Source organism: Pseudorasbora parva, chromosome 23, assembly GCF_024679245.1.
Source record: "Pseudorasbora parva isolate DD20220531a chromosome 23, ASM2467924v1, whole genome shotgun sequence".
Lineage (NCBI taxonomy): Eukaryota > Metazoa > Chordata > Actinopteri > Cypriniformes > Gobionidae > Pseudorasbora > Pseudorasbora parva.
The window spans coordinates 22,594,403-22,612,160 of NC_090194.1; the positions used below are offsets into that span (position 1 = coordinate 22,594,403).

General features: G+C 38.9%; 1 protein-coding gene across 2 annotated transcripts in view; it reads right to left on the reverse strand.

Annotated features, from left to right (window-relative positions):
* lmnb1 (lamin B1) overlaps positions 1–17,471 on the reverse strand; it is a 74,437-nt gene extending 56,966 nt beyond the window's left edge. Inside the window, exons 1-2 of one of the 2 annotated variants that reach the window (XM_067434101.1) lie at positions 17,362–17,471; positions 16,694–17,062 (exon numbers count right to left, since the gene is read on the reverse strand). In XM_067434101.1, the coding sequence (XP_067290202.1) occupies positions 16,694–17,055 (362 nt within the window). In that variant the 5' untranslated portion in view covers positions 17,056–17,062; positions 17,362–17,471. The other variant, XM_067434100.1, reaches the window with a different exon arrangement.
* Positions 17,472–17,758: the final 287 nt, after the last annotated feature.

A 17,758-nucleotide genomic window follows, 5' to 3' on the forward strand; every position in this document is an offset into this window, starting at 1 on the left:
TTACTTGTCGTCTCAACCAACCCAGCACGTCATCAGAATTTCTCCATTCAGCTCGGCTCATCAACCATAAAGCCTTCCAGAACAACCAGGAACCTTGGAGTTATGATTGATGACCAGTTAAACTGACCACATTACTGCAACAGCCCGATCCAGCAGATTTGCCTTATACAACACTAGAAAGATTAGACCCTTTCTATCAGAACAGGCCGCACAACTCCTGGTCCAAGCTCTTGTCCAGACTGGACTATTGTAATGCTCTTCTAGCTGGCCTTCCAGCACGCACTATCAAACCCTTGCAACTGATCCAGAATGCAGCAGGTGACACACTTCTGACGCTGTCTCTTGTTCAAGAGTGGCTTGACATAAGGAATGCGACAGAGTGGCTTGACATTGAAACAATGTCTTGCATACATCTGTGCATAGTGGTCCTTGAAGAACTGACTCCAGCTGCAGTCCACTCTTTGTGAATCTCCCCCACATTTTTTTAATTGGTTTTGTTTCACAATCCTCTCCAATATTGAAGGCACCAGGTGTCTTCAATATTGAACCTTTTCACAAAATTCAAAATTTCTGTGATCCTGAATTTGGGATTTTCCTTATTTGTCAGTTATAATAAAATAAAAATATAAACATTTGAAATACAGTCTTGTTCAAAATAATAGCAGTACAATGTGACTAACCAGAATAATCAAGGTTTTTCGTATATATTTTTTTATTGCTACGTGGCAAACAAGTTACCAGTAGGTTCAGTAGATTGTCAGAAAACAAACAAGACCCAGCATTCATGATATGCACGCTCTTAAGGCTGTGCAATTGGGCAATTAGTTGAATTAGTTGAAAGGGGTGTGTTCAAAAAAATAGCAGTGTGGCATTCAATCACTGAGGTCATCAATTTTGTGAAGAAACAGGTGTGAATCAGGTGGCCCCTATTTAAGGATGAAGCCAACACTTGTTGAACATGCATTTGAAAGCTGAGGAAAATGGGTCGTTCAAGACATTGTTCAGAAGAACAGCGTACTTTGATTAAAAAGTTGATTAGAGAGGGGAAAACCTATAAAGAGGTGCAAAAAATGATAGGCTGTTCAGCTAAAATGATCTCCAATGCCTTAAAATGGAGAGCAAAACCAGAGAGACGTGGAAGAAAACGGAAGACAACCATCAAAATGGATAGAAGAATAACTAGAATGGCAAAAGCTCTGCCAATGATCACCTCCAGGATGATCAAAGACAGTCTGGAAATACCTGTAAGTACTGTGACAGTTAGTAGACGTCTGTGTGAAGCTAATCTATTTTCAAGAATCCCCCGCAAAGTCCCTCTGTTAAAAAAAAGGCATGTGCAGAAGAGGTTACAATTTGCCAAAGAACACATCAACTGGCCTAAAGAGAAATGGAGGAACATTTTGTGGACTGATGAGAGTAAAATTGTTCTTTTTGGGTCCAAGGGCCACAGGCAGTTTGTGAGACGACCCCCAAACTCTGAATTCAAGCCACAGTATACAGTGAAGACAGTGAAGCATGGAGGTGCAAGCATCATGATATGGGCATGTTTCTCCTACTATGGTGTTGGGCCTATTTATCGCATACCAGGGATCATGGATCAGTTTGCATATGTTAAAATACTTGAAGAGGTCATGTTGCCCTATGCTGAAGAGGACATGCCCTTGAAACGGTTGTTTCAACAAGACAATGACCCAAAACACACTAGTAAACGGGCAAAGTCTTGGTTCCAAACCAACAAAATTAATGTTATGGAGTGGCCAGCCCAATCTCCAGACCTTAATCCAATTGAGAACGTGTGGGGTGATATCAAAAATGCTGTTTCTGAAGCAAAACCAAGAAATGTGAATGAATTGTGGAATGTTGTTAAAGAATCATGGAGTGGAATAACAGCCGAGAGGTACCACAAGTTGGTTGACTCCATGCCACACAGATGTTTTTAAAACGTCAAGCAGTTTTAAAAAACTGTGGTCATACAACTAAATATTAGTTTAGTGATTCACAGGATTGCTAAATCCCAGAAGAAAAAAAAATGTTTGTACAAAATAGTTTTGAGTTTGGGCAATTAGTTGAAAGGGGTGTGTTCAAAAAAATAGCAGTGTCTACTAGTGTTGTCAAAAATATCGATATTTCGATATATATCGATACTGGAATATCTGAAACGATACGATTCTCAGTTTTTACAGTATCGATATCAGCTGCGCTCTCCTCTCTGACCGTCAGCGAGTTGACACGGTTGACACACACCTGCATATTCTCACTCAGCCCGGTTAACCTCTGAGCACGGCGAGCGCGCGTTCTGCTGGACTTTTTCCTCATGACAGTGTGTTAGTGTTAGTGAGTGATCGGTCTGAATTTCGCGCGGGATTGCTCATAAATTAATTCTACTAATCCCCGCAGATTTCGTGCTCCACATCTGAAGCGCACACACACATAGCCTACCGTAATAAAGCCGCCTCTGACATGATACAAGTGCAAACATTTGCTTCCTTTTCCAGCTTATTATTGGTCAAATACACTCAAAGAATTATCTGTGCACATCTGGAAGAGTATTAACGTAAACGCAGTCGCAAACAGTTCAGGAAGAACGAGGAACAGGAACAGTGTGCAGGATCCATGCGTCTGTTAGTCTTAAAGGGACCGCAGTCATTTGCTATTCAAACTACAAAAAGACAAACGATCAACTGCTCTTGACTGATCAACTTGTGTAACTTTAATAGTTTCATCTGTACGCTATTGAATTTTTTTACAAAGAACATTATCCAATGTTGTTTTAAATGTAATTACTATGCATTTTTTAAATTCAGTTTCTTATCTGAATGTTAGACTTACCTGAAAAAATAAAGCAGTCTGTTTAATTTGTATCTTCTATTCTATTGCATTTATTTGTGCTATTGTTTGTAATCTGTTTATTTGTTCTTATTTTATTACTGTTTACTCGTCTTTTTAAATTCAATTTACCATTCGAAATCAAGCTTTCTTGTGCTGTGTGTAAGCTATTGCAACACAGTTACCCCATTGTAAAAAATACATTGAGATAGCAAAAATTTGTGAGATAATTTTAATAGTAATTGATCAATTGATCAATAATTGTTCAAATCAAAACGATGCCCAACCCTAAGGAACATGCGGGCCACATGAATTTTTAGTTAAAAATAACAATGAATAATAAGTTCTGTTGTCATATTAAGCATCTTATCTTATTTATTTATTTATTTATTTTTTTACTGTGGTATCGATTTAGTATCGATATATCGATATTTTAGTCTGATATCGTATCGAAGTCATAATTTTGGTATCGTGACAACACTAGTGTCTACCTTTGACTGTACAATTGCACAGCCTTAAGAGCGTGCATATCATGAATGCTGGGTCTTGTTTGTTTTCTGACAATCTACTGAACCTACTGGTAACTTGTTTGCCACATAGCAATAAAAAATATACTAAAAACCTTGATTATTCTGGTTAGTCACATTGTACTGCTATTATTTTGAACAAGACTGTATATCAGTCTGTGTGTAATGAACAAATATAATATCCAAGATGCACTTTTTGAATGGAATTACAACTTTTTGAAGCTATTCTAATTATGACCAGCAACCTGTACATTAGGGCTGCCCCCAATAGTCAGTTAGTCAACCTAGAGTCAATGGCATATTGATAAAAACTGGTTGTGTTATTGGTTGAATCAGTGTTTGTGACTAAAATCTTTTAAAATGAGTCAATGACACTTTTTTTTTAAACACACTCGACAATACCTCTTGATTTATTCCAACACTAAACTTTTATCCCAGTACACTTATCCTGTTATTTAAATGTTTGTAACACACAAATAATAATTTGTTGAAAAAAAAAAAAATCGTGAAGCTGCTTCATACTGTACTATATTTATATGACGGATCAGCAGCAGTGTGAATGTAGACTGGAATGTTGCAGTGTGATGATCCTACTTTTAAAGGTTAACCAAAGTCCATAAAGTCAGTTTCACATCAAGCAGAAGAAGTATGGCCACAGACAAAACATTTTGACAAATGAGAGTTCACATCAGAGGCTTTATGGCCGACCCTCTCATTTATTAACATTGTCAGCACCAAATTAGCACCATTCATGCTCCACTGACACTTGCAATATGAAGCATGCGAAGTAAACAGCGGAATTGTTGTAATTTGAGAAAAAGATTGGCTGTTCGAATCGACCTGACAAAAATAGCATAAAACAGTAATCAAATATCAGTACTGGAGTCTTACACCGTTAAAACAAGACCAAAATGAGCTAACAAATCACTTAAAGTCCTCTTTATTGTCCCATTGTTCGTTTTATTCATCTAGCTTGTCACCAGTCTTCTGCTTAGTGAAATAGTGATGTTGGTTCCAAAAAAAGTATCACTCATCCAGTGAGAGAGAATGTCCTGAAGACTGATAAACAATGCATCTTTACAGGTCTTCAGACTTCTTTCTGTACTGCAGCGTTGATCAGTCACAAATAGGGCTGGGATAAACGATTATTTTTTAAACGATTAATCTAGCGATTATTTTTTCGATGCATCGATTAATCTAACGATTAATTTTCCCTGTCCGATTCGGTTACGATTCGATTATCTCCCCATTAATTGCCTAATAGCAATTTATACATGTTGATTTAATTATCTGAATGAAAAAAACTAATTCCTTAACATTGCAATATATGTTTATTGCTCTTAAAATTCCAAAGTAAAAGACTATACAAGAACAATGCATTCAATAAAATCATAAAATAGACACACACACACGCGCACACACGCACACACCCTATTTTGAAGTTACTGCACTCTGCCTTTGTATTGTCTGCAAAAAATGTGGAGTCATGCCAAGGCAAGAGGCAGTAACTTCCATATTATCAATATTTGGTTGCTGATCACCTTTTACAAAATCAATATAGTAACACCTGTATAAAATCTAATGATCATGGCATTTATTTTGGATGATTTACAATTAATTATAGCCATCTTCTTATTACCATCATGTGCTTTGGTTGCATTCTGATGCCATTATTAAGGACACAATACGTCTTGTAAAGAGTATCTTCATTGGTGTGCAGCAAAACTTACAGGTTGATAGGTGACACTGAATTATATGAACAAGATAAGATTATTTCTAATGAGTAAACATTTGCATATATAATGCAAAGATATAAAAAATAGAACAAATAACAAATCATGTAAAAATGTATGTGATTGGAATAAGATAAATAGCAAATAGTGCCGCTGGTTAATCAAGGGTTAAGTTTGGCTATCACACTCTAATGACAGCACTGACTGGATCGGATTGCCCATTCATAGGCTAAACAGAGTAATTATTTATTGCAATATGTTTTTAATGTTTTTATCTAGTAAAAAAAAATTATACAATAGGCTACATAGCTTAATTACTTTTACATCTTTGAATGAAAATCGCCTATAGCCTAAAAGAACAACTTTTAGATTGACGTGAACGGCAAGTAGGAATAATTCTCAGATTGCTTGTGGATTAAAGGGGGGGTGAAATGCTGTTTCATGCATACTGAGCTTTTTACACTGTTAAAGACTTGGATTCCCATCCTAAACATAGACAAAGTTTCAAAAACTAATGTTGGACGTTTGATGGAGTATTTCTGTGTCAAAAATACTCCTTCCGGTTTCTCACAAGTTTCGGCGAGTTTTTTTCGAGTATGGGTCTACTTGACGTTAATAAGAGCGGAAGGTCCTTGTATGGGCTGTAAGGGCTCTTCTCCCGGTAGGGTGCGCGCGCGTGACTAGAGCACGCCGTAAACAGTCTCTCAGATGCAGATCCAGTCGTCCGTGAACACTTATGTGGCGCCGCGCTTCTCTTTATTCCTATGGGTGACGTCGAGCGACTTCAACGCTTCAGCACAGCATTCCGGGAAGGCAGCGCTGCATTTGAACCGATTTGAACGCAGAAATGACGGGAAGCTTCACAACATCGTTTCAGTTGCGTCTCAAAATGGATTGTATGCGTGAGCTCACATTCGAGTGCACACACTCGTGCAGTGGGCAGCCCCAAACTGCCTGACAGCGCGCTGAGTGAATATTCTGCATTATGAAAACATGTATGACAGTACACCGGCTACACCGTAACTTAAATGCGGCAGACTTTAATAGACAGTAAAACAAAGGCGGGACACCATAACTGGATGTCGGTACCGTAACTTAATTTAAACATCTGTCTTCCTGTGTGCAGAAATTTGTTTATGTAGCAGTGACAACAAAACGCGTGCATGCGCACGCTTGCTCCGTGCGCGCCGCGCGCCAACCCGCAAGCCTTGCACTTCTGAAAGTCTGAGGAGCCACTCGTGTTGCTACCATAGATATACATAATAAATAATATACTTAATTACATAATATACTTTATTATGTATATCTATGGTTGCTACTACTCTCCGGCGCCACCATCTTTATTTTGACTCTGACGAATCGACGCGCATATTTAGCGTCAACGTATTTTTTGCGTCGACGTCATCGATGACATCGACGCGTTGTCCCAGCCCTAGTCACAAAGCTACTTCTCTGGAGGTGAGCAGAGGAACTGTGGAATGCTGCTGGAATAGAAGGAGTGCCTGGAGGAACGCAAGCTCAATTCATAAGTTTCGGTTTCTAACACGGTCTACACCAGACGCAACCGCTGAAGCGTCACACCACAACAGCTCGTCTACACTGGACAAAGCGACCATTGCAAATCCATCTGTCCTATGAGAAGTATTGAGTGCTTGGGTACATAAATAAAAGAAAGGATTAGAAACAAAAAGCTGCTTCACACAGAGGCTGGTGAAGCAGCTGGTGAACAGTCACATCCTCCAGTTGCTCCACACCAATGAACCTCTGTTCCCGTCAGTCAAACCACTTGCACAATCACAACACTGTTCCCACAAGGTTCCCACACCTTGGTTAACTTCAAAATCAATGACGTTTCAAGTATTTTCCAGATCCAGTGCCTCCAAATTCAAGGATTTAATGTGGAGACATTTCAAATGAGAGCAAGGTTACATCGTGTTATCTTTTAAGATACATTGTTACAGTTTTCATGTGTCAAAACCAAGCGGCAACCTCCCGCAATCTCTCTCGAAGCCAATACGGAAGTAAAGAAATGTAAACTGCAATTCCTCGACAGGCCGCTTGCGACAGGCTCCAGAAGAGACCAGAATCTCATTGAGCCCATGTTAAAATTCCCAACTTTACAGCAGAAAAAAAAACTTGGCCCATTCGGCTAATTTTGACCTTCATGACAACTGTGAGGGGGGTGATTTTTTTTTTATAACTCATTCGTTTACATTATATAAAGCCTTAAAGTTCTGCATAATTAAAGGCGTGGTTACTTTGAGTGACAGGTAGATAGCCATTTATCCACCAACTATTGTCATTGCATCACCTAAGCTCCACCCACATTCTGCCTTTTTTCCCATTTTCTGTTATCCGGGAGTGACACAGACCTGATTCTATTTTGCATAACTGAAGAATATTCTGTACATGCTATCACGTATGGTTCAAGGTGGGGTAAGTGCTTTCTGGTAACTGTCATTTCAAATCACCAAAACAAACATGCCCCTACCACCAAAAGGGTCTTGGCCTTATTTTGATAGCGCCACCCCACACATACATAACCCAGGCAACGACTATGGGAGAATCTTGTGTCACTAATCCAGGTTGAATATTCAATGAAAGAGTCACCTCTTCCACTATAAAAACACAAACCAGTCTCATGAACAACTCAATAGTACACAAGCACGATAACAATAATTGTGTAAGCTGACCACATCACAATTATGACTAGGGCTGCACATTTTCAAGTTTTTCATTAACCGTTAACCGAGGTCCTTAGCGGTTAATACTTGGTTAACCATAGTGTGCGTCAGGGTTATTATTTTAGTTTATTAATTTGACGACCGCCATCTCCGTAGTGAACGTGCCTATAGAGAGAAATGCACATCATGGATTACATAATCAGATAGTAGCCTATTTCTTTTCGTTTTAAATTGTTAAAAGACATTTCAAGCTTTCTTAAGATATATTTCATGTCTGTGAGGCCTACGCTGAGTTTCGTTAAATTAGGATGAGATGCATTGCTCGTGAACTGGAGCGCAAGTGGCCGCGAGGGCGCCTGCATGATTAGGGCATGTAGTAAAATATGCAGCCGAGAATGATTCACACAGCGTTTGACTCGCACGGCTGAGCCTCTCCGAGCAGAGTTAATAAAATAATACAGTAATAAAATAATATGAATTATATTTTAGTAAGTATTATAAATGTATAAATTGCCTGGGCCATACAAACGAAGGCTACATTCTTTCTTTGGTCTATAGAAAAACCTGTGACGTCATCTATGTTTACACTATGGTTAACGGATGTCACACTATGGCCTGCACGTGCGTTCGTTTCGGCTCATACTCTCATTCACTGTAACGTTAGACTGTTAAAGCCCTGTCAGAGATTTCGCCGCATTGTGTGACAGGAGTCAGGACCATGGACACGTTACACACACCAGGCAAGTGCACTGCAGAGGGGAGGGCTTTGAGCCCCCGCCCTTTTTGAAAATTAATCAAAAGTGCCCCTCTCAACATTTATCATTACTATATTGTGGCGAATAAAACAGAATTTGAATTATAATTAATATAACAACGTGTACAAAACAGTAACAAATGGCGGAAAAGCCGTTTATCTTGTCTCTGTCAGTCTGAAATGTCGGTCATTACGCGTTGCTATGGGTAGCGTGTGTTCTGCTCGACCCCAGCGCGTGGTGGGAGCGGCGGCACTGGTTGTAACTTGAAAAATAATGCTTTATGTATGGTTCTATCGATGGATACACGTGCACTACAACAGCGATAATAAAAGAAAACGTGGGCAAAACGGTCTATCTTTGTAAACTGTGTTCAATGCATGCGAGTGCTGCCGTATGACCAGTCATTTTTGCCATCATCACTCAGTATATTCGCCAGAAGACGCGAATGAGAACCCTCTGCAGTGAGAGAAGATCGGTCTCTTTGCGCAGCGCGCGCACGTCTCACAGCGCGCAAATATTGAGTTCTTTCAAGTCTTGCGTTTGAACGGATAAACTCACACAAAAAGTATGTCAACATGTCGATCTTGATGAGTATCCATCAGACAGTCTGTATATGCCTTAAGAGAACTTTATACAGTTGAGAAAGACGATGCATATCTCTGTATTAGGTCTTAAAGGGGCAGTAGCCTTTACTGCTGTCTGTCAAACAAAAGATAAGGACTCACTCACTGCTCTTGATTGAATAGCTGGTTATAGCTACTTAATTAACTGAATTCATAAAAACAACTTTTTGCTTTTTAATATTCAAATGCACTAGTCTATATCACCAGATGCGTTGGTCTGGCAAGAATTGCAAGCCACTTCAGACACAGATAGTTGCGTGTTCTGAGTTAACACAATCGAGCGTAAAAATAAGAAACATATCACGGGAAAATACTAAAACGGGAAGACAGCGGGAAAAGAGCTAAAATACGCGAGAAACCCGAAAAAAAAGGGAGGGTTGACAGCTTTGAGTCAATGACAGCTAGCTGGTGGTTGGACCCTTTTCTTAAAGAATGCACCTGAAATTTATGCAATAAACATGTTTTTGACAAATATTTCAATTTGTTTGTGGTCTATATAGCCTGCAATTAGCCTACACGCCCGAAGGCACGGCTTGAAGACCCAGTCAGTGATGTCACAATATGCCAATTTGTTTAAATTCATACCTACGTAAATCACCATCACAAAAAACTTACTTTTTTTTGTATTAAATTTTTAAAAATATATATATATAGACCTACCTACCGACCCTTTTTTTAAAAAATTTTACTGTTACTGCAAACCAAAATATTTTTAAGGATGGCCTGAATATATGCCTTGAAGCAAGTCTAAAATAAAACGTAAGCCAGCCACTTCTGTTGAGCGCGCAGTGTTCTGAGATGAACGACCACTGAATATGACGTCAGCATCAAACATGCGTTGAGACGGAGACTAAAGATCTTTGATTATGTGCCCAGATATGCTAAAGCCCATATTGTCTGAAAAAATAATACCTAATTTGGAAAAAAATTATACCTGAGACCACATTTAACACTTTTAATGGCCTTAAATTTGACAATTTTGATTTATCACTTTCTAATACTTTTTAAAACTCCGCGGACACCCTGTTTCAATGAATTCCTATGAAAGTTAAGCTTCCATATGCATGAACTGAAACCACGCCAGTGCGCGCACACCGTGAATGACAGCTCGTCAGTAAATGCACGCTCTGTGCATCCAAGCAGATTTTAGTTTGGGTTTAGAATTAGCGTCGATGCGGGGACAGGATTCTTGAACTGTAGGTTCATTAGCCTATTCTTCTTCATGAAAAACAACAACACCACACAATGACAAACTCACTTAAATAGGCACTTTTACATTTCACTTTGAAACCAAATCTTCCGCGATCTTGTCTTTTTTTTATTGTATGGAAAATCCCATTAAAAAAAAACAGACCGGCATTACATTTTTCCTCTCGCACAACCCCTGGTGGCAGCGCGCGTATTGGGACAGCTTTGGGAATCCCTGTTATAGATGATAATGGAAACTTGTTGGAATATAAAGCCTTTTTAGACAAATATAATTATATAATTTAAAATGTACATATAGTGAAGGACAATAATATATGTAAAGCAATACCGGTACTAGGCATGCGCTGATATCAATTTTTCATGTGGCTATTAATTGCAAAGCTTTTATCACGGTATACGATATCACGATATTGAAATAAGTTGCAAAAAGTGTTGTCATAGCATAACAAAATAATAAAAATAACTGAATGTTTAAATACAATGCACCAAAAATATATAGAGCTCTGGAAAAATTAAGAGAAATCAATGTTAAGTGGTCTCTAAATTTTTTCCATAGCTATAAAAGTACAATTTTCAAACAGATTAAAAAGATTAAAGTGCAAAAGAATTAGGCTATAAAGAACAACAGGTAACAAATTAATATAAGGTCTCATTATTTAATGCATTAAGATTGAGCAATAGCTACATTTGTTACAGAAAGTATAATGTTTTTGGTAATGTTAGTTAAGAAATATTGATCATTGTTAGTTTTATCTTAGGTCCATTAAAAATAGTTATTTAGTTATTAAACAGTAGGGGTGTGCATTGGCACTGCCTTCACGATTCGATTACGATTCACCAGGTAACGATTCGATTCAATTCGATTCTACGATGCATTGTGAAGCATCAAAATTCTACTGCACACAAAGCAAATTTTTCATCAGTCATGAGGCAATACAAGCAGATATTAAACAACAGATTGTATTGGCTGCTATGCGTCTCCTGTATCTTTGACATAAGTTATTCAATAAAATAAAATGTAATTAAATAAAATTAAATAAAATGCAATTAACCCTTAAATGCATGACTTTCACCAAACATTCTTACATATTCAGGTCGTTAGCGACCCAGATCTATATTTACCATGGACAGACCTCTACCTGTCGTGATAATATATAAAACTCCTGATTTTAGAGTAACAGCTACAGAAGAATAAAATAAAACCCATTTCGTTACCTTTTGGAGCTTGGAAGGATTCAGTTTGAGCAGATGTTTAATACCATCATCATATGACCTCGTCAGAGCTCGTTTACCAGTATATTCAGCATCTGCCTCATATTCGCGATCTCCAGCATATTCTCCAAACTCATTTTCAATGTCTTCAAAATCAATATTTTGATCACTGACAGCTTCTTGACCACGGGCCTGTACCATGATGGTAGTTTAACAAACTCAGGGTTAAAGGATTAGTTTCGAGTTGACAAAACCAAACCATTGTATTAAGGCTTTGTTGGTCCCATGATGCTGATCATCAGCTTTCTTTGTCAACTCAGGCTTTGATCCTGACTTCAGGAGTTTAGCTGTGACATCAGCAGTGAACAGCCAATCACACGCTGTGGAACTGAGATTCACTTCTCGCGAGACAATCAGTGAGATTAATTTCTCTCTTCTGCAGAATATTGCATGATTGAAAAATATTAAGAATAAAAAATAAAAAAATACACAGCAAGAAGAAAAGCTGTTTATGAAAGAGGACAACTTTAAGAAAAATTTGTATACCTCAATGCAAGTAAAAGTTATGAAGTTAGTTTAGTTGATATAGAGAAAATAAAACATTTAAGCTCAGTGAACATCTTTTTTTTATAGGCTATTTTTATTTATTGATTTTAAAACTTTGTCCATATGACTATGCAGGTGATGTTATTTATATGACTTATGTATTAATTTTAACAAAGTGCCTATTAATGATTGATTAACTAAAATGATAAATGTGTAATTGATTTAAGGTATAATAATTACATAAATTATAAGTAAATCATTCAAAATTAATATTATTATAAATAAGCATTGTTAAAAGCAAGACGCTTTAGTCTTTAAAACCATTTGCTATGTAATGACCTTTAATTTGGAGCAGAAACAGGGGGAGTGGCTTTACTGCATCAGAGGTGTGTCACTTTACTCACAGCTGATTGGCCCAATTTCAGTTTGAGATCTCTAATCCAGAACATAACCTGCCCTGGAGCAGGTTAGCCGTAGAGCATAAGTTACTATGGCGATGAACACAGCTAAAAGCCAAACCCCTTTAATGGTACCTAAAACCCAGGATTGGCACAAACTAAGCTTAAACAAATCAGGCTAGCCAGCTAAACCAGCTTCATGGTACAGGCCCCACATCCATCATCAAGAGACAGTGACACTAACATATGATTGTGTTTAGTACTTGCTCTCTGAAGTAAATCACTAACCCATTTCAAGTTTTGCAGATTATAATTATTGTTTCGTTTTCTGTCAGAGGTAACTATGAGTGAAACGTCACTTCATCATTGGGTATCAGACATTGCCACCTTGTGGAATAAAGGTGAATTGCGCCGTATTTCGTCATTATAGATTAATTTATTATTGTGCAAAAAATATATACAAACAATTCTACACACCTCGGGTCGTTAGTGCGTTTTTAATAACCCGTCTATTGCGGTCATCTCCCTCCGCCTCAGCCATCTTCCTTGTTGTTGTTGTTATTCTCCTGGAACCGGAAGTATTTGAAACTTCACAACTTTATCGTCCGCCAGAAAATAAACAGTGACATAATCGATGCTGAATCGTCCATGCATCGCCGAATCGATTATTGTTGACACCCCTATTAAACAGTAACTAAGAAATGAACATTACGTAGAATAATTTATTCTTTATAAGTACGTTTCATTGATGGGCAAAGTATTCTTGAGTGCATTAAAAAAAAAAATAATAATTGTTAATAAGTTATTATTTACGATATTATGAAGTGCCCACGATAATATCGTGCATAATCATTATTGTGATATATCGCATTACCGAAAATCTGTACCATTATTACAGTTAATTCAAAACAGTTATATACAAAAATAAGACCTTTATCAATTTTACCATATTTAGTTATCAATGATTGAACTTTAGCTGACATTAAATTAAATATATTTTAATGAAGATCTAAATTGTTTTTTGATTATAACAGAGGATTGTGTGTACAGGTTCCGAATATGGGTGCACTGTTCATAGAAAAAACATTTTAAATTCATTAAATGGCCCATTTCTGGAGGCGTATCGTGTGGGCGGAGCTAAAGAATGACAAGCGAGCAGCTACTGCACGAGAGCTTCTGAAAGCTGACATTGTCATGCGTGGAAAAGAAAACGTTACCCTAATAAACCATGGCTATCAATCAGATTCAACTAATACATATATGATCCAGAATCAGATCCGGAGGATGAAATAAATTGAACAGGAGAAGCGGCAGCAGCGGGATGTCCGTCTCTGTGGTAAGTACTGTAGTGGCCCGTCAACATTTGCGTTTGTTTACTCATGGTATATGATGACATGATATTTAAACACACACCATACATCGCATGCTCCATTGATAAATTAACTATACACGATCGTGTTGTTTACTGATGTTTACTTACGCGACGATAGCCAACAACATAGACATTTGAAGCAGTTTTACTCACCGCCTGCTTCCAAAGCACGACGGTGAACCTTTATCGCTGGGACTGCTCCGTCAAAAAAACACTTCTTGTTGATTTTCCTGAAAGTCCTGTGACAGCAGTGACCGTGGAGATCCACTATTTTGACGACCGAAGCGTGATGTTGTGACGCTTCTCGTCATTTCCACGTTCAAATCGGTAGAAGAGCCCGTACGGGCCCATACAAGGACTTTCCGCTGTGTCGACGTCAAGCAGACGCAGTCTCGAAAAAAACTCCAAAACTTCTGAAAAACCGGAAGGAGTATTTTTGACACAGAAATACTCCATCAAACGTCCAACTTGAAACTTTGTCCATGTTTAGGATAGGAATCCAAGTCTTTAACAGTGTAAAAAGCTCAGTATGCATGAAACAGCATTTGCACTAAAAACCTGCAAAAGATTCCTGATGCGTTTAAAAACTCCCAGCCTGGTTCATTAATCAAAACCGCAATCATGGGTAAGACTGCTGACCCGACCCTGTCCAAAGGGCCATCATTGACACCCTCAAGCGAGAGGGTAAGACACAAAAAGAAATTTCTGAACGAATAGGCTGTTCCCAGAGTGTGGTATCAAGGCACCTCAGTGGGAAGACTGTGGGAAGGAAAAAGTGTGGCAAAAAATGCTGCACAATGAGAAGAGGTGACCGGACCCTGAGGAAGATTGTGGAGAAGGACCGATTCCAGACCTTGGGGGACCTGCGGAAGCAGTGGACTGAGTCTGGAGTAGAAACATCCAGAACCACCATGCACAGGCGTGTGCAGGAAATGGGCTACAGGTTTCCCCAGGTCAAGCCACTTTTGGGCTACAGAGAAGCAGCACTGGACTGTTGCTCAGTGGTCCAAAGCACTTTTTTCGGATGAAAGCAAATTTTGCATGCCATTCGGAAATCAAGGTGCCAGAGTCTGGAGGAAGAATGGGGAGAAGGAAATGCCGAAATGCCTGAAGTCAAGTACCCACAGTCAGTGATGGTCTGGGGTGCGATGTCAGCTGCTGGTGTTGGTCCACTGTGTTTTGTCAAGGGCAGGGTCAATGCAGCTAGCTATCAGGAGATTTTGGAGCACTTCATGCTTCCATCTGCTGAAAAGCTTTATGGAGATGATTTCCTTTTTCAGCACGACCTGGCACCTGCTCAGTGCCAAAACCACTGGTAAATGGTTTACTGACCATTGTATTACTGTGCTCAATTGACCTGCCAACTCTCCTGACCTGAACCCCATAGAGAATCTGTGGGATATTGTGAAGAGAAAGTTGAGAGACGCAAGACCCAACACTCTGGATGAGCTTAAGGCCGCTATCGAAGCATTCTGGGCCTCCATAACACCTCAGCAGTGCCAGAGGCTGATTGCCTCCATGCCACGCCGCATTGAAGCAGTCATTTCTGCAAAAGGATTCCCGACCAAGTATTGAGTGCTGAACTGAACATAATTATTTGAAGGTTGACTTTTTTTTGTATTAAACATACAGCTACAACATACATAAACATACAGCCTTCACACACACTTTCTCTCAGGAGTAAACGCTGCTCCGTCTGAAAGACTGAGTTTGAGCAGTGGCCTAATGTATCATATTAACGCGAAAAACTGCACGCCAAAGCTCATTTTGACGTGTGAAGGGCGCTCATACATCAAAATACAACATACAACAACTCACGTGCATATGAAATGCACTATATGTCGTATTTAGGGGGGTAGCATTGCTGATACAATGTTATATCAGATGTAAAATATGTACAATAACAATTGCAGAAAAATTAGAATTAAGATGACCGGAAATCAATTAAATAGTTCATTTATTGATATAGATCTCATTTAATTATTGCATCTAAACACAATATAGCGTTGTGCCAAGAATTTTCACGTGAATAAGAGCATATAGATTTGCACACTTTGCTTTTAATCCCTGGTCTAGTCTGCTAAACTTGTTAGAAGTTCTCGTTTCTAATCTGCCCTCGTAGCCTATTTTTTTCTCTCATCAAAACCGAATATCATCAGTACATGTACAGCAGCGACAGTTTTTGTGCATTTTGTTTCGTGATCTGACCGAAACAAATAGAAAGTCTCTGCAACGGCGTTAAACGTTAGATTAAAGCGCTCGTCTGTGTGAAGACTGCATGAGCCACGAGAGAAATCTGCACCACTGATAACAGCGGCAACAAACGCCAGATCGCCTCTTATTTAACAAACGAACAAAATGATACTCTTCTAGTTAACCAGAGATGTTTTGTTTGTATTAGTTAGGTTCATCCGTGAAGCAAGATGTTTTAAAAAAAGTGGTGGGGACATGTCCCACCCGTAAATTACGCCTATGTGTGTGTGTGTATGTGTGTGTGTATATATACACATATACATACACATATATATATATACACACACACACATACATATATATATATATATATATATATATATATATATATATATATATATATATATATATATATATATAAAATCAACTTAAAAGTCTGATGTTAATAAAAGTATACTAAACACTTCTTGGTGCATATCATAGATGCTATCTGACCTTTTCCCTCCTATTTTTTTGTATATTTGTAAGCAAACGTAAAATATACGCCATGCCCATAAAATAATTTATGAGAGAGAAAGAGACAGTTCAATCAGAAGTTTGAATGAAGTTGCTCACGTGTGCTGTAGTTGTTCTTGCTCGCTCTTAATCTTGCCCAGCTCTATCTGCAATCTGGCCCGCTCCCGCGCCGTGTCATCCAGCGCTTTGCGCGCGTCCGCCAGCTCAGTCTCGTAGAGCGATTTGATCCCGGTAAGCTCGCGGCTCCGTACCTCCTCTCGCTCGCTGATCTGTAGCTGCAGGACGCTGTTCTCAGACTCTAGACTGCGGACCGTCTCGATGTAAGCAGCCAGCCGGTCATTGAGCTGCTGCAGGTCCTCCTTCTCCTGCAGTCTGGAAATCCGCGCGGGGCTCAGAGGAGTGCTGCTGCCGCCGCGGGACAACGACTGCTGTCCGGCCGGAGTGCACGCCACGCTCGCCATTCTTCAGCTCAATTTTAGCAAAACAACATTGTGTTAATTATGAATGTCTGGTCATTCCTCAGCTCAGTGAGCAAAATATAATTTAATTTGAATTCTAAACATCCGATCAACTGAAACAACGCTAATGATTAAGAGCAAGACAAAAACGATTTAACGTTACCTTCTGACTGAAAAGTATAAAAACAACACTCCGAGCAAACAGTGTAACTCTAAACGAGCTGCTGTAAATACTACAGCGTGCTACATAAACATTATTGTAAAATATGAATTACTCTGTGTATGTATGTGTGTGAGAGAATATCTTACTGTGAACAGCCGCATGAAAGAATGAACTGAACTAATATGGCCGCGCATCAGAACCACACTGACACGTGACTACAGACACGCAATCAGCAAACGCCACGTCACCAGAGGTTCAACGGTGCAGAGACAAAATTCAAACTGCACAAAAACACGCAAAGCACCTCTACGCACGTGTATGAAGTTAAAGTAAAATATGGGGTTACTAGTCTACCACAATTCTGCGCGCGCAAGATCATATTTTGAGCGCACGTGAACTGAGTTTTGCGGAGAAATGTTCGTCTCGCAAATAAAGTATTTCGAGCGAACGAAAATCAATTTTGTATTTAAAATAAGCATATTTTGATGTGCGCCGACATTATACTTCACATGTGCAACGTCTCGTTTGCTTGCGCTCGAAAGC